The sequence below is a fragment of the Ornithorhynchus anatinus genome, chromosome 2, assembly GCF_004115215.2.
Source record: "Ornithorhynchus anatinus isolate Pmale09 chromosome 2, mOrnAna1.pri.v4, whole genome shotgun sequence".
NCBI lineage: Eukaryota > Metazoa > Chordata > Mammalia > Monotremata > Ornithorhynchidae > Ornithorhynchus > Ornithorhynchus anatinus.
This window is the reverse complement of record NC_041729.1, coordinates 88986650-89009004: the sequence shown is the minus strand read 5'-3', so window position 1 is coordinate 89009004 and position 22355 is coordinate 88986650. Positions and strand designations below refer to the sequence as shown.

The 22355-nt window shown below is 43.7% G+C and overlaps 1 protein-coding gene across 6 annotated transcripts in view; it reads right to left on the bottom strand.

The window, feature by feature from the left end:
• Positions 1-22355, bottom strand: part of MAP7 (microtubule associated protein 7) — a 168956-nt gene that overhangs the window by 45159 nt on the left and 101442 nt on the right. For all 6 annotated transcript variants that reach the window (XM_029058581.2, XM_029058582.2, XM_029058584.2 and 3 more), the window contains exons 3-4: positions 21222-21299; positions 76-239 (exon numbers count right to left, since the gene is read on the bottom strand). In XM_029058581.2, the coding sequence (XP_028914414.1) occupies positions 76-239; positions 21222-21299 (242 nt within the window). The remainder of the gene's footprint in view (positions 1-75; positions 240-21221; positions 21300-22355) is intronic.

The window sequence follows — 22355 nt, the reverse complement described above, 5'->3', positions numbered from 1 at the left end:
CAGTACACCATGGCTGATTCTTTAGACTATCATGGGCTACACGACGCCTAGAAGATGTCCAGAAGAGCCTCTTACTTTATCTTCTTCTAGCCTCTGCCTTCGTTTTTCCTCTACAGCAGCTCGTCTTCTCTCTTCTTTTAATCTCTGCTCTTCTAGTTTTTTTTTCCGCTCCTCCAGGAGTTTCTCGTAGTGCTGACGTGCTCGCTCTTCTCTTTCTAACCAGACTGTTTCTCTTGCGGCTTCAGAAAAAGGAGAAAAAAAGAAAGTAATAAGTAGCCAGATGGGGTTGATTCCAACATGAAGCTATTTTTGCCTGGACAAAAGGTCAAGTAGCATGGCAGCCGCAATTTCTTTTTCAACATTTTTCTTCCTTTAGACCCTCTGCAACTGAGGCAAGGGGAAGGGTATGGAGAGAAACCAGAAACTCATGATGATCAATCAAGAATGAGCCTCTGGGCATCCATTCCTTTTCTCTTCTAACTAGGTATTTAATAAGCTCTTACTATGCTCCAAGCACCGTACTAAACGTGGTGAGCGATGCAAAATAATCAGGTGAGGCACAGAACATGCCCTGCAAGGGATTCACAATCTAAATAGGAGAGAGAACATGTATTTCACCCCCAATTTGCAGATGAGGAAGCAGGCATAGAGTCAGAGGTCAAACAGTAGACAAAAGCAGAGTGGGGATTGAACAATCGCTCAATAATATTTATTCATTTCACTCAACTGTATTTATTGAGCGCTGACTGTGTGCAGAGCACTGTACAAAGTGATTGGAAGAGTACAATACTATGGAGTTGGTAAACACGTTCCCTGTTCACAACGAGCTTACATTCTAGAGGTGAAGGCTGACAATATAAATGAACTAAGGCTATGTACATAAGTTCTGTGGGTTTGAGGGAGGGGTGAATAAAGGGTATAAGTCTAAGTGCACGGTGACTAAAAAGGGAGTGGGAGAAGAAGAAATGAGGGCCTAGTCGGGGAAGGCCTCTTGGAGGAGATGTACCTTCAATAAGGCTTTGAAGGTGGGGAGAGTGACCTTTGGTAAAATATGAAGACGAAGGGTGCTCATGCCAGAGGCAGGACATGGGTGAGAGGTTGGCAGAGAGATAAACAAGATCAAGTACAGTAAATAGGTTGGCATTAGAAGAGTGAAGTGTGTGGGATGGGTTTTGTAGAAAAGCAGCAAGGTGAGGCATGAGGAGGCAAGATGACTAATTGCTTTAAAGCCAAAGGTAAGGAGTTTCTTAGTATAGTGCTTTGAACACAATAAGTGCTTCATAAATATGATTGAGTGTAGAAGTGGATGGGCAACCACCGGAGTGGAAACAGAGACTGAACGATTAGAACACAGATCATGAGCCTGCCAGGCCTTTGCTCTTTTCACAGGGCCATGTCCTTCCTTTCCCTTACCACCATCTCCCTTTCCATTTTCTCAATTTCCCTGACCTCCTGCTTCCACCCCCGCCACAGCCAAACATCACACCTAATCACCTGGAAGCAATGCCTCCGCTCAATCTCACCAACTCTGATTTATCACAGCCTTCTAACCTTTCAAATCACCCACACTACCTACCCCACAGGTTTGATCTTCACCCCCAAATGTGACCTCCATGTTCTAGACCCACTTCACAGTGGACTGACCACCCCATCCCCAATTGACATTGCCCCCTCTCCCAATCCCTAGATGCCAAAGTACACACCCTCAACTCTGACTGCTGTGCAATCCCTCACCCTCTTGTCTCTGTCTCTCCCAAATTAGCAAATCCCAGCCCTGGACTACCATGCATCACAGTCTGCTTTCTCTTCTCAGTCCACACAGCTGAACCTAGGTTCTGGGTTGACCTGTCATAATCAAGTCATTCGATCCTGCTATAACTCAGATGTCTTTTCCACACAACTACTCCACTATCCCTCACTTTGATCCCCATGCTTACACTCTCTCCAGCTCTCCCTTAACTTTCAAATCCCTCTTGAAGCCTCCCATTTCCCCCTACTCCTATGACAACCCTGATGACCCTGCCAACTATTTTGTGGATAAAAATGAAAAAAATTGGGCACGAACTCCCCAAAGCCCCACCCTCACTCCCTTTCACTACTCTCTGAGGCATGCTGGACAAGCAACATGGTTTAGTGATCGGAGCATGGGCATGGGAGTCAGAAGGTCATGGGTTCTAATCCTGGTTTCACTACATGTCTGCTGTGTCACCTTGGCCAAGTCGTTTCACTTCTCTGGGCCTCAGTTACCTCATCTGTAAAGTGGGGATTAAGAGTATGAGTCCCTCGTGGGATAGGGACTGTGCCGAACTCGATTTGTTTCTATCCACCACAAGGCTTAGTAGAGTGCTGGGCACATAATAAGCACTTAAATACCACTATGATTATTATTATTACTGAGATTACAGTTTAGAGGGGGAGATGAGTTTCCCAGTTAAGCAGAATAGGGGATTTAGAATAGAGCCTTGCAGAATGCTCCAATAAAAAGATGAGAAACAGAAGAGGAAACAGTGAACTCTAACTGAGATGGTGCACCCAGGGAGATAGAAGAACAAGATTAGTGCTTTGTCTGCAAATTTAAGGCCTAAGATTTTAAAGAGGATGGATCCATGGGATCAAAAATGGCCAAAGGATCGAAGAGTATTAGAATAGAGGATAACCCTTGGATTTGGCTACAAGGGGTTCAGTGATAACCTGAAAGAGAGTAGTCTCCGTGGAGCAAAAAGGTCAAAATCATGGGTGCAGTAGATCAAGAAGAGAGTTAGTAAGTCAGAGAGTTACTTGTAAAATAAACCCACTGCTACTGTAGCTGGGCTTAGAACCCATGACTTTCTGACTCTCAGGCCCATGCTCTATCCACTAGGCCATATTGCTTCTCATTTTGGGCAGGAAATATGTCTGCTAACTCTGCTGTACTCTCCCAAGTGCTCAGTACAGTGCTCTGCACATACTTAGCGCTCCATAATTATAATTGATTGATCTGTTTACATGTCTTCTGATACCGTTTCCTTGCAAATGACCACCCAAAATACCTCTCTAGCTCTGGCCTCTCATTCAATTTACAATCCTTGACTCTCCATTTTCCTCCAGAACATCTCTTTACCAGGATCTCCCACCAGCACCACAAAATCAATATTCTACGATGGAACTACTCATTTTTCCTCTTAAACTCACTCTTACTCCTAATTTTCCCATCTATGTCGATGACACCAACACCCTCCCCATCACAGAAAACCTCAACCTCGGTGTCAACCTGGACTATCTGCTCTCTACCGCTCCTTCCTGTAACACCTATGCACTTGGATCTGGATACTTTAAGCACTTGATATTCACTCCACCATCAGCCCCACAGCTCTTATGTACAGATCCGTAATTTATTCTAATGTCTGTCTCCCTCTTTAGACTGTAAATTCCTTGTGGGCGGGGATGTGTCTACCAACTAGGGTCGTATTGTACTCTCCCAAGCACTTAATACAGTGCTCTGTACACAGTAAATGTTCAATACCACTGATTGATTTCAATTCTCAAATTCAGTCTACTGCCAAATCTTGCCAGTTCTTCCTATCTAACATCTCCTGGATCCACCTCTTCATTCATTCATTCAATCATATTTATTGAGCGCTTACTGTTTGCAGAGCCCTGTACTAAACGCTTGGAAAGTACAACTCAGCAATAGTTAGAGTCAATCCCTACCAAACAATGGGCTCAGTCTAGAAGTGGGGGAGACAGACAACAAAACAAAACAAGTAGAAAGGCATCAATAGCATCTTCCTCTCCAGCCAAATTACCGCTATCCTGGTCCAAGTTCTAGTTTTATTGTGTCTGGACTAACAGATACTAATATTGCTGGTATCTCCATCTCTAATAATAATATTAATAATAATAATCACGGTATTTATTTAAGCGCTGACTATGTACCAGGCACTGTACTCAGCACTGGGGTGGAAACAAGCAAATCAGGTTGGACACAGTCCCTGTCCCACAGTGGGCTCACATCTTAATCTCCATTTTACAGATGAGATAGGCACAGAGAAGTGAAATGACTTGCCAGGGGTCACAGAACAGACAAGTGGCGAAGCCAGAATTAGAACCCAGGTCCTTCTGACTCCCTCTGACTCCCAGGCCCCTGCTGCTTCTCTAGCCACTTCCCTACCCAGTCACACATAGTATACTATGTTCTGCTGCACAGATCGTCTTGAAGCATTACTCAGCATATGTTTCCCTCTGCTCCTCGAAACACTACTCTGGCTTTCGGTTTCCCTCAAGCTCAAGGGTCTCAACCAACTCACTCCATCATATACCTCTGTTCCCCTCACCGCTTACTCCCCAGCTCTGTCTCGATCAACTTATTTCAAACTAACTTTCCAGCTGGACCTAACTCTCACCTCTCCCGCCTCCACCCCCTCAAGCACACTCAAGCACACTCACTCTCTCAAAAAAAATTCACAGAGCACAGTATTTCCACATTTCATGCCATCCTAAAAGCCCATCAAAAGTCTTCCCCCAATTAGTTCACAGCACTCCAAGTTATTCAAACCCACCAGCATTCTCCACCACTTACTTATAAGCATCCCGAATGCTTCTGAATACATGTTATTCAATTGTACGTTCAATTATTTTTTTGGTTTATTTTACTTGTAAATATTTTCATTTGTGTCATCCTTATTATGGAGGAAAGCAGGGCAAGGAACATGTCCCTTGTTTATTTTGTCCTTCCCAAGTGTTTTCTACAGCGCATTATTGTTCCCTGTGGGCACTCAATAAACATTGTTACTTACTACTACTAACCATTCACACGGCAAAATTCTTCATCTTGAAAATTCAAATAAAACCACAATTTAGTATTTCCAAAGAATTACTGTAAAAGGAAGAGAAATGTTTGTTTTGTAAGCTCCTTGTTTTGGAGAAGCTTACATTTTAAAACAAAGACACAAAAAAGATTAAAACAACCCACTGTAAAAACAGTTTTCTCTTGGAAAGAGCAGGATTAAGAGATTGGCTATGTTGAAGGCCTCTCTGAAGCAGACTGGAACAAGATTCTTATTTATTCAGGACTGTCAATAGAGCTATGAGCAATGGGAAGCAGTTTGGACTAGGGGTAATAACACAGAACTGGGAGTCAGAAGACATGGTTTCTAATCCTAGCCCCTCCAATTGCCAATCACAACAGTGTGATCTTGAGAAGCAGCGTGGCTCACTGGAAAAAGCACGGGCTTGGGAGTCAGAGGTCATGGGTTCGAACCCCGGCTCTGCCACTTGCCAGCTGTGTGACTTTGGGCAAGTCACTTAACTTCTCGGTGCCTCAGTTCCCTCATCTGTAAAATGGGGATTAAGACTGTGAGCCCCACGTGGGACAACCTGATTCCCCTATGTCTACCCCAGCGCTTAGAACAGGGCTCGGCACATAGTAAGCGCTTAACAAATACCAACATTATTAAGTCACTTGATGTTTTATACCCAGTTTCTTCACCTGTACAATGAGGATAAAACACCTGTTCTCCCTACTCCTAGACTGTGAGCTGCATAAGGGAGAGGGATTGTGCCCAATCTGATTATCTTGTATCTACTCCTGTGCTTAGCAGGCAGTAGTGGCATAACACAATTATCATTATTATTATCATTAATAATGTTTACTATGATGTTATGCATATGATAGATGCTCAATAAAATACTACTGATTGATTTATTTGATTCTGCAAAGCATCTAAAATTAGATTTGCTGTACATATGTACATTGAGGAGGAGCATTGCCTAGTGGATACAGCACAGGCCTGGAAGCCAGAAGGTCATGAATTCTAATCCCAACTCCACAGCAGGTCCACTGTGTGATGTTGGGCAAGTCACCTGACTTCTCTGGTCCTCAGTTACCTCATCTGTAAAATGGGGATTGAGACAGTGAGCCCCACATGGGATAGGGATTGTGTCCAACCTGATTTGCTTGTATCCACACCAGCACTTAGTACAGTGCTTGCACATAGTAAGCGCTCAGTAGCACAATTATTATTATATACCACACAAGCATTCCAAAACTCCAGGCATGGGGTGTTATATAACCATAAAGTATTATTATTTGATAGCTTGTGGTAAGCAAAACAAGAAAACATCATCTCTTTCCTGAAGACACACTGCAAGCCTTGTCAGCAAATAAAAGCATCAAAGCATACTATTTAAGAATGTGAAAACTAGCGAAAATGTGAAGGATGCAAATTTAGTTGTTCCTCACAAAAAGAAAATTACAGTCTCCTTGTCAAAATGTTTACCAGGAAAGACTGTGTATCTCCTCCATTGTTAGAGCTTCGTTTGAAGGAAGCAATCTACTGAAAGAGATTTGAAATGACTTTGCTTTCAGGAGAGACAAACACAAGGAAGGTCAAATTCAAGGCCAGCCTACCTGCCTTGATGTGATTTTTTTTCATGAAAGAGACAAACACAATTCTTACTTTCCTTTACAGTTACCACTGATATAGGACAAAAACAAACTTCTAAAAGAAAGATTTCTCCCCATTCCTTCCTCTTTCCCATTTGTAAAATAATTTGCAAGATCAATGAGAACACATGGTGGAATAAACATAAGGTGAAAACACTACAACAGTAGGTAAAAAAATGAAGTGTGAAATCTATTTTCAAAGTCAGAATGAACTGAATGGGAATCATCCAGACAATGCCCAGGCAATTGTGGCTTCAAAAGATGAGGGACTGTAAGTAGTTCAGAAGAGTCCCAGGCAATCAATCTCCAGAAAAAAATGAGTCACAAGAATTCTCCTTTCTACTGTCATATTCAATACTGCCTAGTTTATAAAAGTGACAAAAACAGGTATAAAAGAAAGATCTGGGGGTAGGGGGTCTCTATAGATTGGTGGGGAGGGGAGAGGGAGGAGGGAATGGGACATTGAGAAATTTGTTAAATGGGAGAAAGGGGAAGAGAGGAAGTGAGAAAGGAAGTAGGGGAGGAAGCTTTCCATCACTGTTGTCCTGACCATTCATGGGGCAACGATGGAGGGCGGCCCTCGCTCTTTTCCCTAGGTGCTCTGGGTCAGGGCACAGGGGCAGCCAGTAAGACTCTTGTGTCTGGACCTCGGGCAACCCAACTTGCAGAGCCACCACAGAGGTGGCTGCCAAGGCTGGAACCTGTATGATACAGCTAACCCAGGGTCCCTCCGCCCACAGCTTCCTGCCCTTCATCACTGCTGCGCTCTCTCTCTCTCACTCACACCTTCCTCCTGCTCTTTTCTTTCCATGCACATATTAGAGGGCCACTTTTTCTTTTACTGGATCAGTGGCTCTCAACATATTGTCAAAAATGGCCCTCAAATTTTAATAGGGTCTAGCCCAAACTTGGGGAAACCTTATTGTAGCAGACTTCCCTATGGGCACTTCAAGGTTCTGGTGGATTCTGAGCAGGGGAAATCCAGGATAGAGGTGGTGGGTGGGGAGATGAAGGGGAAGGGGATAGATCCAAATCCTTATTCCTGTATCAGCATGGTCAGGGAGGTTTTAGGCTTGGTACAGTGGTTGTGAGAGTGATGGGGAGAACATGACTGCTGTGTGACCTTGGGCAAGTCACTCAACTTCTCTGTGCCTCAATTACCTCATCTGTAAAATGGGGATCGAGAAAGACCCATGAGGAATATGGACTATGTCCAAACTCATTCATTCAATCATATTTATTGAGCACTTACTGTGTGCAGAGCACTGTACTAAGTGCTTGGAAAGCACAATTTGGCAACAGAGACAATCCCTACCCAACAGTGGACTCACAGTCTAGAAGAGTGGGTAGACAGACAACAAAAAACAAGTAGACAGGCATCAATAGCATCAATATAAATAGAATTATGGATATATCCACATCATTAATAAAATAAATAGAATAATGAATATGTACATATATGCACAAGTGCTGCGGGGAGGGGGGTAGAGCAGAGGGAGGGATTTGGGGTGATGGGGAGGGAAGGAGCAGAGGAAAAGGGGGCTCAATCTGATTACACCTTGTATCTACCCCAGAGCTTAGAACAATGCTTGGCACATAGTAAGTGATTAAATACCACAATTATCACTGTTATCATCAAGGCAGAATGCTGTTTGGATGGCAACAGCTGGCCCCCTAGAAATAATGGCCCTGCCTATACTATAGCCCAATTAGATCAGACCTTAATCTACCCTTTCCCCAACCCCCACTGCTTCAAAAGATCTGTAAGAGGGTCAATACCAGTCAAAATGCCTTAAGATCTTTGAATAAAATAACATCTCACAGGCAGAGAGTGTTCAAATAACTAGCTTGAGGCACCAGCTTTAGAGGATATAGTATGTTTTATCTCTGCTAAAATCGAATCCAGTAAGGTTCAATGAATTAAAGGCAGACTAAGAAAACGTGAAGGACAATTTGGAGATGGCAACAAAGACAAACATTTAAGCTTTAAAATTTGGTCATTATGCTTTCCTTTCCAATCATTTCATACAAAGGAAATTACACCTCTTTCCCATCTTCTCTCTGGTCACATCAAGAGGAAGACAAGAAAGGAATGTATGACTGTAAAGTGGTCCCCTGAAATCTAGCAATTAATAATAATAATAATAATAATGGCATTTGTTAAGCACTTATTATGTGCCGAGCACTGTCCTAAGCATTGGTGGGGGGATACAAGGTAATCAGGTTGTCTCACATGGGGATCATAGTCTTGAGCCCCATTTTCCAGATGAGGTAACTGAGGCACAGAGAAATGAAGTCACTTGCCCAAAGTCACACAGCTGACAAGTGGTGGAGCTAGGATGAGAACTCGTGACGTCTGACTCCCAAACCTGGGCTCTTTCCACTGAGCCACGCTGCTTCCCTATGATCAGTACATAGCACAATGTGGAATCCTTCACCTTTGGTGGTCCCTTCACAAGCCCATTTGGTGTTTCTCCTGTACAATGCCAATATGCCAAAAATATATGATGCAACTACCCAACCAACCACACTGCCCTTTGTGAAAGAGTGGTCCTGTCCTCATGTATCAGTTTGAGGGTTAAAACACGACGAAGACACATGATCCGAATCTAAGGTAAAAGTGGAAAAATATAACTTAGCAGTTCAGCCCAGAGCAAGTTATTAATACGACTTTCCTGAAAACAAGACGGGCCATGGAAAACAACTGGACTTTCATTTGTTCACCTGTATCTTGCTCTTCAGTAGTAATGAGCAGAGACTTTCTATTTTAAAACATGTGACTCAAGTCAGTAGCTTCCCTGAGAATAAAACGATCTGCAGATTCCCGAATGTTTTCCTGTTTCTTGGGGTGAGATCAATGGTGTAATCAAATAGAAAAATGAAGCAAAAAACTACGAAACCATGGAGGAGAAAACACCTCAGGAAGCACAAGTGCGCTTCATTGACAACCTGTCAATCACCTTGCAATTATGTAATCCATAATGTATTTTAAAGTCAATACATGATCCACTCATGGATCTAAGAGGGAAACGACATCTTTCTCCTTGCACCGACTCCCTGTTTCATTCTAGGCAGGCATCATAACCCAAGTGCACAATCTGAAGCCAGTTAAGGAAATGATTTAGCAATGAGACCATCAGGCAAGGTCACAGTCCAGTTCGGAGAGAGCATCCGTAGATTACTCATACCTAAAAATCAAAGGTAACGGTATATTTCTATACCCTTGGTAAACACTCAATCCTGCTTCTTGGAGGAATTGGCTGGGGTCCAAGTTGTTTCTTCAATTTGACAGCCATCCATTTCAGAAACAGCTCTGAACTCTGTGTTGACAGAGGGAAGACCACTTCAAAATAAGATGATGAACATTTAATTGAATCAAAAGCGTTCTCTGCTTTATTTGACCAATCACTAGGGCAGCAAAATTCACAAAGGACACAGGCCAGCTCTATGGAGCAACTTATTCTGAGAAGAAAATGCCCAAGAAAAATGGATACATCCTGGGAACCGAAATTGCCTGGCTAAACAGATATCTTACGAGAATTTCCTATACTTCGTTAAAGGGGAGAAGAGAGCTATCTAATGGTCAGAGCAACTGGGCTGAGAAACATGGGACAGGCCCTATTTCAGTTTTGGGGTTCATCTGTGCCTTACAGTGTATAGTTTGCTGGGAGCTATTTTTCCATTTAGCAGGTAAGGTTCTTGGGAAGACTTTCAAGAGCTGGGTGTTCGGAAAGAGCAAATTCCTCAGCCCTGCTCCTCAATCTTTCTGAGAAAAAGGGGACTAAATTGGGTAAAGCTGGCAATTGGTGTGAATGCCTTAGTTCCAAAGGTCTCATTTTATTCAGGTCATATGCTATCAGTTGACCAGGATCCTTCTCTGAGAATTACACTAATTCTAAATTGACTGAAAAAAAAACTGGACTTGTTGAATTATTTGGACTTCCTGGAGGGTTGGGACACTCTCTCCCAAACAGATATTACAATGTTTTTGGTGGGGCTAACTTTGAAAAACACTTAGAAGTCACTGAACACAATGGCTTTCTTATCAATCTTATCAAGCATATCAATCACTATAGTCATAGTGAAGACTATAGAAGCACAGAAGCACAAATCCATGGCTGAATTTCCCCTAGGTAAGTGTATTTTTTGACAGGATTTTCCAGCAGAAACATTAATTTTTAAACAAATTTGCCCAGGGCAAAACATGATTGCTACAGGGATTGCTTTAATATTTCTAGACCCATATCAAGCGATAATGCCACAGGATTCCCAATAAGTGGTTTTGCGGACTACGTCCCACCCCCATCTGCGGGAGCCCTTTAAGGTTCAGTTCTGGGTGTCCTAGTCTTCATCTGCAACTACTCCTTTGAACAACTCATTCACTCCCACAGCTTCAGCTACAACTTTTACACCGATGATTCCCAAAGCTACCTTGACTTCTCTCCTTTTCTGTAGTCTCACATTTCCTCCTGCCTACACGCTATCTCAACCTAGATTTCCTGCTGAAACCTCAAAGTTAATATGTGCAAAACAGAACGCATCTTCCCACCCAAACCTTGTCCTCCCCATGACTCTCCTATCACTATAGACAATACCACCATCTTCCGTGTCTCACAAGTCCATAACCTTGGCAGTATTCTTGAGTTATCCCTCTCACTGAACCTAGATATTCAATTTGTCACCAAATCCTGTCATTTCTACTTTCACACCTCTCCCTCTCCATCCAAACCTGCTCCCAGGCTGGTCCAAGCACTTATCCCATCTCACCGTAGCTACTGCATGAGTCTTTTCACTGACTACCCCGCCTCCTGTCTTTCTCCTCTCCTCTTTGTTGACTGGATAATTTTTTCTAAAAAACCCGCTCAAATGACATATCCCCATTCCTCAAAAACCTCAACTGGCCACCCACCAATTTTCACACCAAACAGAATCTTCTTACCGTTGGCTTTAAGGTACTTAATCACCCTTCCCCCTCCTACCTTACCACCCTGATTTCCTTCTACAACCCAGCCTGCACACATCTCCTTTAACTCCAACATACTCCCTGTACCTCCCCATCTCACCTTTCTCACCACCACCTCTTCGCCCATGTCCTTCCAGGGGCCAGGAACTCTGTCCCCCTTCATATCCCACAGACCATTATTCTCCCCATCTTCAAACCTTCCTGAAATCATATCTCCTCTAATAGGCCCTACCTTACAGATCCCTCACTTTCCATTTTCACCCTCCCTCTGTTTAACAAACACACTTGGATTTGTACCCCTTAAGCACTTTGATTCTCACCTCACTCTCACAACACTGATGTATGCACCCGTCTGTTTTTATTTTAGTGTTGATCTTTCCCTCTAGTCTCTAACTTCCTTGTGTTTACCTAATCTGTTGTATTATACCCTCACGAATGCTTACTACTGTGCTCTGCACGCAATAAGAGCTCAATAAATACCACTGATTTATTAATTGACTGACAGACATCTTGTATCAAGTTTATCCACCATTCAGCCCAGACTTCAACCTTGATGTCACCCTAAGAAATTATGAGGGGAAAAAAAGTCCAAGTGGTAATGCAACAAAAAGCACATAAAGAGAAAAATACAAAATTACAGGAAAAGTGGTTTGTTTTCATCCTCATTATCAAGAGTGACTACCTATTGTGTTTAACAGAGCAGGAAGAAGCACAATGACATTTCCAGGGAAACAGAAAATGTCCCTGTGCTGGAAAGTTGGGGAAAAAAAAAACCCACCTTTCCCCACTTGGTTGCTCCCAATTTATAAGCAAACAGGACAAGAATATTGGCAAATTGAATCAGGACACCCAGGAGCAGTGTCAATCAGGCAGGCTCCGGGACCAATTACAAGCCTCATTCTAGAATGCCATTTTCAAAGAACCAAAAAAAAAAAAAGGCTTTTAAAGTCTCAATCAAAATAATTCACCGCAAACTCTACTTTGATAACTGAAAAGGAGGAGGCTTCAATTTATACCATTACGGAAAAATACAGTTCCAGCTTTTTTTTCTTCCAAATAAGCATGGCTTTTCCTCACGTAGACCTAGCCCCTGATTTGATTTTCATCTACAGAGCCCTTTATAATCCTGGCCACTTTAGAAAATCTCTCTTCCAAGGCACTCTCACAGCAGTGGTGATTATTTGCAAATATGAGCTTCTGATGAATAAATATAAGGAGCTTTCTGTGGGTTCTTACACTTTGGAATTCCTTCCCTTTTCTGGTTCTAGTCTTTATAGACCATAGACTTCAAACCTATAAACTCGTGGGTGGTGAACGGGTCTACCAACTATTTTATTGTGCTCTCCCAAGCGCTTAGTGTACTGGTTTGCAGAGTAAGTGCTCAATAAATATGATTGAATGATTGGTTCCATAATGCCTGAATCTGCTGCCCACTAAAAAACATATTTAAACTAATTTTTCTTTAGTTGATTTGAAACTAATGTTCAATTTTTAGGGATTATTTTGTCAGACAAGAATTACAACCCCAGAAGGTCTAACATACTTTAATCAAGGTGAATAATTAAATGTTCGATCCCAGGTATTATTCTTCATTGTCAGTGACTGTCTGAATTTTCATGCCTACAAAATTCCTGAGGAGAGTGATGTGGATTTCTGTGGGAAATATAGCCAAATTAGGGGCGTCTGCCCCAAGAAATTCAAAATATGAGAAATATTTATGGAAACTTGATAGTAGGATTGGAGATAGAAAACAACATAGAGGCTAGCAAATCTAAGTCCTTATAAACAGTCTCAGAATGATTATAAGTGTGGAGCTGAATTCCCTGATTAAAAACACAGAAACTCCAGATCAGTTCTGTACAATACATAGCTTTCCCGAACCGTTGTAGGCCGGCTCACCAGGGCCCTGCTGAAAGGAGAGCTTCCTGACCTAGACCCCAATCTCTTCTACACCTAGACACCTTGGAACCAACTGGTCAAGGTGGCCAAACCCTTTTGTCTTTGAAAGGAAGATAAGAGAACTATCTTGTCCATTAATGAAGTATTTATTGAGCTCCCACAATATCTCGTTGTGGAGAGTGCCCTAAAATGAGGCTTCTTCTGTAAGGAGGGGCTGGTTTCTGTACCTTTGATCAAATTTTCCGGAACAAAAGAGTCCAAGACAAGTCAAAGCCTCCCTGTCCTCCTGGGAGATGTAAGTGACAAACAAATACCCTGAACACAGTTCTGCACTACTAGGTCACTCTCCTTTGGCTGGGAAGGGCCCAGAGCACTACCCTCTCCTGGAATAACCACCTAGTCCCACCCTCATTTTTTATGTTATTTGTTAAAACTTATAGTGTGCCAGGTATTGTTCTAAGCACTGGGGAAGAAACTAATCAGGTTGGACACAGTTTCTGTCCCACATGGGGCTCATAGGGGGATTACCTCATCTGTAAAATGGGGATTAAGACTGTGGGCCCCATGGGGGCCAGGGACTGTGTCCAACCCGATTACCTGTAATGATAATAACAATAATAATTGTGGTATTTGTTAAGCACTTACTTTGTGCCAGGCACTGTACTAATCGATGGGGTAGATACAAACAAATCGGGTTGGACAAAGTTTGTTGACTGCTTACTGTGCGCAGAGCACTGTATTAAGCCCTTCGGTGAGAATAATACAGCAATCCACAGACACATTCCCTGCCCACAATGAGCTTTCCCACTTGGGGGTCACAGTTTCAATCCCCATTTTACAGATGAGGTAACTGAGGCACACAGAAGTGAAGTGACTTGCCCAATGTTACACAGCAGAAAAGTGGCAGAGCCAGGATTAGAACCCATGACTTTCTGACTCCCATTCGTTCATTCAGTCAAGTGTGTTTATTAAGCACTTACAGTGCAGAGCACCGTACTAAGTACAATGCAACAATAAACACTGATATTCCCTGTCCACAACGAGCTCAGAGTCTGGGGGGTGGAAAAGGAGAGGAAAGACAGACATATATACAAATTAATAAAATTACAGATATATACGTAAGTGCTGTGGGGCTGAGGGTGGGGGAGAGCAAAGGGAGCAAGTCAGGGTGATGCAGAAGGGAGTGGGAGATGAGGAGAAATGGGGTTTAGTCTGGAAAGACCTCTTGGAAGAGATGTGCCTTCAGTAAGGCTTTGAAGTAGGGGGATGAGTATTGTCTGGTGGATTTGAGGAGAGAGGATAAGCCAGAGGCAGCATACAGACAAGGGGTCTGCGGCAAGACAGGCAGGATTGAGGGATAGTAAGAAGGTTAACACTAGAGGAGCGAATTGTGTGGGCTAGGTTATAGAAGGAGAGAAGTGAGGTGAGATAGGAGGGGGCAAGGTGATGGAGTGCTCTAAAGCCAATGCCGAGGAGTTTTTGTTTGATATGGAGGTAGATGGACAACCACTGGAGATTTTTGAGGAGGGGAGTGACGTCCTGAACATTTTTGTAGAAAGATGATCTGAGCAGCGGAGTGAAGTATGGACTGGAGTGGGGAGCAACAGGAGGTTGGGAAGTCAGCAAGGAGGTTGATGCAGTAATCTAGGCAGGATAGGATGAGTGATTGTATTAAAATGGTAGCAGTTTGAATGGAGAGGAAAGGACAGATTTTAGCAATGTTGTGAAGGTGGGACCCACAGGATTTGGTGACAGATTGAATATGTGGGTTGAATGAGAGAGAGGAGTCAAGGATAGCACCAAGGTCATGGGCTTGTGAGACAGGAAGGATGGCTGTGCCGTCTACAGTGGCAAAGTCAGGGAGAGGACAGGGTTTGGGTGGGAAGATAGGGAGCTCTGTTTTGGACATGTTGAGTTTGAGGTGATGGGAGGACATTCAAAAGTAGATAGAGGAGATGTGAGTCTGGAGAGAGGCAGAGAGATCAGGGGAGATGTAGATTTTTGGGTATCATCTGCATAGAGATGGTAGTTGAAGCCATGGGAGCAAATGAGTTCTCCAAGGGAGTGAGTGTAGATGGAGGAAGATGGAGTGTAGATGTAGATGAAGGGACCCAGAACTGAACCTTGAGGGACTCCCACAGTTAACGGGTGGGAGGCAGAGGAGGAGCTCACTAAAGAGACTGAGAAAGAATGGCCAGAGAGATGAGGAGAACCAGGAGAGGATAGAATCAGTGAAGCCAAGGTTGGATAACATTTCCAGAAGGGGATGGTCCACAGAGTCAAAGGCAGCTGAGAGGTTGAGGAGGATTAGGATGGAGTAGAAGCCATCGGATTTGGCAAGAAAGAGATCATAGGTGACCTTTGAGAGGGTGGTTTCTGTGAAGTGAAGGGGATGGAAGCCAGATTGGAGGGGGTTCAAGGAGAGAATTGGAGGAGAGGAATTTGAGACAGCGGGTGTAGACGACTCGCTCAAGAGGTTTGGAGAGGAAAGGTAGGAGGGAGATGGAGAGGGAGCAGTGGGGGCAATGGAGGGGGTTTTTTAGGATAGGGGAGACCTGGGGATGTTTGAAGGCAGTGGGGAAGAAGCCTTTGGACAGCAATCGGTTGAAGATGGCTGTTAGGGAGGGAAGGAGAGAGGGGGCAAGAGTTCTGATGAGGTGCAAAGGAACGGAGTCCGCTTTGCATGTGGATGGGGTGGCATTTGAGAGGACAAAGGGAATCCCTCTAGAGATACTGCTGGGAAGGATGGGAGAGTTGAAGAAGCCAGTCCTCTATCCACTACATCATGCTGCTTCTCATACTTATCCCAGTGCTTAGAACAGTGCTTGGCGTATAGTAAGTGCTTAACAAATACCATAATAATTATTATATTAGAGGGAACTGAGGCACAGAGAAGTTCAGTGATTTCCCCAAGGTCACACAGCAGACAAAATGGCAGAGTCAGGATTAGAACTCAGGTTCTTCTGACTCCCAGACCCATGCACAATCAACTACGCAATACTGTTTCTCTTCAGCAGATAGTCCCGAAACCACGATGTGTGGTTTCCAGAGATGTGCTTAATAATAACAGCAATTCATTTAATAGTATTTATTGAGCTCTTACTATGTGCAGGGCACTGTACTAAGTGCTTGGAATGTACAATTCGGCAACATATAGAGACAATCCCTGCCCATTGACGGGCTTACAGTCTAATCGAGGGAGACAGACAAAAACAAGACAACTTAATAGCAATAAATAGAATCAAAGGGCACCTCATTAATAAATAGGGTAATAAAAACATATGCAAATGAGCACAGTGCTGAGGGGAGGGGAAGGGAGAGGGGGAGGAGCAGAGGGGACTTAGCTGAGGGGAGGTGAAGGGGGGGGGCAGAGAGGCAGCAGAGGGAACAGAGGGAAAAGGGGAAGCTCAGTCGGGGATAATTGTGATATTTGTTAAATGCTTACTATGTACCAAGCCCTGAGGTAGATATAAGCAGATTGGATATGGTCCCTATCCTATATGGAGCTCCCAGTCGAAAGCGAAGGAAAAACAAGTCTTGACTTCTCACTTTACAGATGATAAAACCGAGGCACAGTGAAGTGAAATGAGTAGCCCAAGGTCATAGAGCTGCCTAGTAGTTAGAACCCACAACCTCTGACTCTCAGGTTGGTGCTCTTTACACTCGGCTACATTGCTTCACGTGCTTCTGCCATAGTATGAGAAGCCTCTTACCTGAGCCTTGCCCCTGCTCTGACATCATTTTGACCCCTAGACCCTGAGCTTGTTGGTATTTGTTAAACGCTTACTATGTGCACAGCACTGTTCTAAGCGCTAGGGGAGATACAGGTTAATCAGGTTGTCCCACGTGAGGCTCACAATTAATCCCCATTTTACAGATGAGGTAACTGAGGCACAGAGAAGTGAAGTGACTTGCCCACAGTCACACAGCTGACAAGTGGCAGAGCCGGGAGTCGAACCCATGACCTCTGACTCCCAAGACCAGGCTCTTTACACTGAGCCATGCTCTCCCAAGTGCTTAGTACAGTGCTTTGCACACAGATAAGTGCTAAATGGATGCGATTGAATGAATGAATGAAAGAATGAATGAACAAGCTTCCCCATTCCCCATTTGATCTCTGGAGATTATTCTAAAACACACTTAGGAGAGGAAGAGGGAGAGGAAGCTTTCCCAGCTATCAGTGAGGAATCACTCCCCTGGGTAGCAGTAGTCCTCTACCTTCTGGCTCTCAGAAATTTGCAGAAGAAGCAGAACAGCAGCTATTGTTCCTTTGGCTAGAAAATTCTCAGAGCTGCCAAACTCAATGAAACCCTTTATTCTTAGATTGCCAACTCCTTGAGGGCCAGGGACTGTACCTAACTCTCATCTGTATATTTTTTCCCAGCACTTAGTATTAGACTGCAAGCCTGTCATTAGACTGTAAACCCGTCAATGGGCAGGGACTGTCTCTATCTGTTGCCGATTTGTACATTCCAAGCTCTTAGTACAGTGCTCTGCACATAGAAAGCACTGAATAAATACTACTGAATGAACTTAGTACAGTACTTTGCACATGGTAAACACTTAATACTATTAATCAACCAATCAATGGTATTTATTGAGCACTTCCTATGTGCATAGTGCTGAAATAATAATGCTGGTATTAACAAAGCACTTACTTAACAAAGCGCTTAACAAAGTGCTTAACAAAGCACTTACTATGTGCAGAGCACTGTTCTAAGCGCTGGGGTAGATACAGGGTAATCAAGTTGTCCCACGTGAGGCTCACAGTTAATCCCCATTTTACAGATGAGGGAACTGAAGCACAGAGAAGTTAAGTGACTTGCCCACAGTCACACAGCTGACAAGTGGCGGTACTAATAGCTTGGGAGAATATCCTACCACAGAACGAGGAGACAAGTTCCCTGGCAATAAAAAACTTACAGTCTAGAGGGGAAAGAGACATTAATATAAATGATTTATAATATATAATTTAAAGATATTTTCAAGTGCCTACTCCCCCCCCAGCCACTCTGCTCCATAGCCCCTGCAGAATGGAGAAGCGCTCACTCTTCCACAGGAACATATATTATCGTTATGGTATTTGTTAAGTGCTTACTAGGTGTCAAGTCCTGTTCTAAACTGGGGGAGATACAAGTTAATGAGATTGGTCACAGTCTTTGTCTCACAAGGGGCTCAGTCTAAGTAAAATGAATCTGCCTCTGTGTCTGGGAATTGAACACGGGTCTCCTGCATAACATAGTTCTGGAGGAAACACACTGATACTATAATTAAAAAGGACAGTATTTTCCCGCAGTCCCAGCACCATCATCAATGGTATTTATTGAGTGCTTACTGTGCGTGGAGCACTGTATTCAGTACTTGGAAGACTACAATACAACAGAGTTGGTAGACCCGTTCCCTGCCCACAACAAGTTTGCAGCCTACAAGCTTACAGGGGAAGTAAACATTGACATAAATAATTTTTGATATATAATTTATAGATGTGTACATAAATGCTGTAGGGTTGAGGATGGAGCGGGCATCAAATGTCCAAAAATCCAAGTGCATAGTTGATGTAGAAGGGAGAGGGAAGTGGGGGAAGAGGGCTTAATCGGGGAAGGCCTCCTGGAGGGGATGGGACCGTAATAAGGTTTTGAAGGTGGGGAGAGTGGCAGACTGGTGTAAATGGAACGGGAGGGAGATACGGGCAAGGGAGAGGATGTGGGAAAGGGGTTGGCAGCAAGACAGATGAGATTGAAACACAGTGAGCAAGCGGGCACTAAAGGAGCTGAGTTCACCAGCTGGGCTGTAATAGGAGATCATTGAGGTGAGGTAAGAGAGGGTGAGCCGATTGAGTACTTCAAAGCCAATGGTTAGAAGGTTTTGCTTGATGTGGAGGTGAACGGTCAACAATTTGAGATTCTTGAAGAGTGGGGAGGCACGGTTTGAACTTTTTTAGAAAAATGATCCATGCAGGAGAATGAAGTATGGACTGGTGTGGGGAGAAATAGGAGGCAGGGAGGTCAGCAAGGAGGCAGATGCAGTAATCAAAGCGGGATAGGATAAGTGATTGGATCATCATGGTAGCTTGAAGGGTACAGATCCAAGTTCAAGGGCAATACAGAAGGGAAAGGGAGTATGGGAAAAGAGGGCTTAATGGAGGAAGACCTCTTGGAGGAGATGTGATTTCAATACATTTGAAGTTGGGGAGAGGGGTCTGCTGGATATGAAAGGGGAGGCAGTTCTAGGCCAGAGGAAGGATGAGGGCAAGAGTTCAGCTGTGAGGTAGACAAGATCAAGGTACAGTGGTTGGTTGGTGTTAAAGGAATGAAGTGAGGAGGCAGGGTTGCAGTAGGAAATCAGCAAGGTAGGTAGGATAGGGGAGGGTGAGTTGACTGAGTGACTTTTAAGCCCATGTTAAGTAGTTTCTGTTTGATATGCAGGTTGATGGGGCAACCACTTGAAGTTGTTGAGTGGGGAAATGTGGATTGAAATTTTTTTTTAGAAAAATGCTTCAGGCACAGTGAAGTATGGACTGGAGAGGGGACAGACAGGAGGCAGGGAGGTCAGCATGGAGACTGATGCAGGAGTCAGCAGTAGTAGTAGAGAAAAGTGGAAAGAGTGGAAAGAGTGGAAAGTGCTCTCAGTGGAAAGAGCCCGGGCTTGGGAGTCAGGGGTCATGGGTTCAAATCCCAGCTCAACCACTTGTCAGCTGTGTGACTTTGGGCAAGTCATTTAACTTTTCTGGGTCTCAATTACCCCATCTGTAAAATGGGGATTAAGACTGTGAGCCCCACATGGGACAACCTGATCACCTTGTATCCTCCCCAGGGCTTAGAACAGTGCTTTGCACATAGTAAGAGCTTAACAAATGCCATCATCATCATTATTATTATTAGTCAAGGTGGGATAGGATAAGTGCTTAGATCAGCATGGTAGCTGGTTTGGATGGAGAGAAATGGGCAGATTCTAGAGCTGTCCTGAAGGTGAAACCAAGGGAATTTGATGACAGATTGAATACATGAGTTGAAAGAGAAATGAGTCAGGGGTAACACCAAGGTTAGATTGTGAGATAGGGAGGATGGTGGGGTTACATACAGTGGTGGGAAAATTAGGCTGAGAGCATGGTTTGAGTAGGGAGATTAACAGTTCTCTTTTGGACAGTTGCAAGTGTTGGCAGGACTTCCAAGTAGAGATGTTCTTAAGGCAGGAGGAAATGCAAGACTGCATTCAAGGAAAGAGGTCAGGGATGGGCATGTAGATTTGGGAATCATCCACATCGAGATGGTAGTTTAATCGGTGGGAGAGAATTAGCTCTCCAAGGGAGTGGCTGTAGATAGAAAAAAGAAGGGGACCTAGATTTGAACCTTGAGGGACTCCCACAGTTAGGACGTGGAAGTCAGAGGAGGAGCTGAATAAATAGACTGAAAAGGAGCAGCCAGAGAGGTAGGAGGAGATCCAGGAGAGGACAGTGTCTGCTAACCTAAGGTTAAATAATATTTCCAGGAGAATGGGATGGTACATATGTTGAAGGCAGCTAAGAGGTAGAGGAGAATTAGAATGGAGTAGAGGCAGTTGGATTTGGCAAGAAGGAGATCATTGGTGACTTCAGAGATGGCAGGTTCCTCGGACTGAAGAGGGCAGGAACCAGATTGGAGGAGGTCAAGTAGAAACTGGAGAAGAGGAAGTCGAGGCACTGGTTGTAGACAACTTGCTCAAGGAGTTTGGAGAGGAATGGTAGGAGGGAGAAGGAGCGATAATTGTAGGGAACTTTGGTGTCAAGGGAAGGTTCTTTTAGGGTAGGGAATACACGAGCATGTTTGAAAGCAGTGGTGAGTGAGCCGTTGGAAAGTGAGCAGTTGAAGTAAAAGGCAAAGAGCCCAAAGCAATTTCACACAGAGATTCAAACCCCACCTCCCCGCAATGCAATGAATGAATTTGGGTCTACATTACCGAGCTGTTTTTCCCGCTCCTCTCTCCGCTCTCGAGCCAGACGCTGGCGGTCATCAACCCTTAAAACAGGCTGATGGTCTGAAATATAAAAGATGGTACAGATAGTTACAATCCCCCAAAAAGATAAACTATATTTTTCAAAAATAGTTCTGCCAGAAAAAGTGTTCTCTATATAATTTTTGGACAGAATAAGAAGTGGTGTTGGAAGAAATGATTTGCACCCAGGGGTGTAGTGTCAGAAAGAGGGAATCCTGCAGCCAGTGTGAGCTTTCCTTATACAATTGATGGTATTTATTGAGCACTTATTGTATGGGGAGTACTGTACTGAGTGCCTGGGAGAGTACAACACAGAAGAATCAGGAGACATGTTCCCTGCCAACAGCGAGCTTACAGACTAGAGGGACTGTATTGTTAATGTAAGATTCTGGAGGAAAGCAACCTCTTTGTTTCTAGAACTGACTTATTTTTAGTGAGGAATTCCCTATGAAAACAGGCCTAATAAAAAAAAAAACGCAAAACACCTTCACTGTTATTGTACTACTTTGTAAGAGTAATAAGCACTTACTATGTGCAAAGCACTGTACTAAGTGCTGGATAGGAATATACAGGCAGGAATTAGGCATGTTCCCTGTTCCTCAGTTAGGCATGTTCCTCCTCAGGGAGTTATTTGGCTCTTTCTCTGAGGTTTTCATTTCCCTTTACATACTTTAAAGCAATTGAAGCATCCACAGGAGGCATATCTGTATGTGCAGGGGCTGGGATGATGGGGAGGAGATTTTAAAGACAAGTAAGGCGAGGCACCAGAAGTTGAGCATCATTTCACAGTAGGTCAGAGTGGTAGTGACACCCTATGTTCCCAGGGATCCAATCTAACCCTGTAGGTGGCCGGTGTTAATTAGGGTCAATGGAATAAAGAAAAGTCATAGAAATTAGAATTGAGAGATTATGCACCTATTTTGGGGGTCAACTTGGATAAATTGGCACCTTCTGTTAACTTCTTCATAGAATTTCCAATGAGAATAGTGATGAAAAAAACAATCAATCAAATATATTGAGCGCTTACTGTGTTCAGAGCACTGTACTAAGCTCTCGGGAGAGTACAACATAAACAATATTAGAACAGTGCTTGGCAAA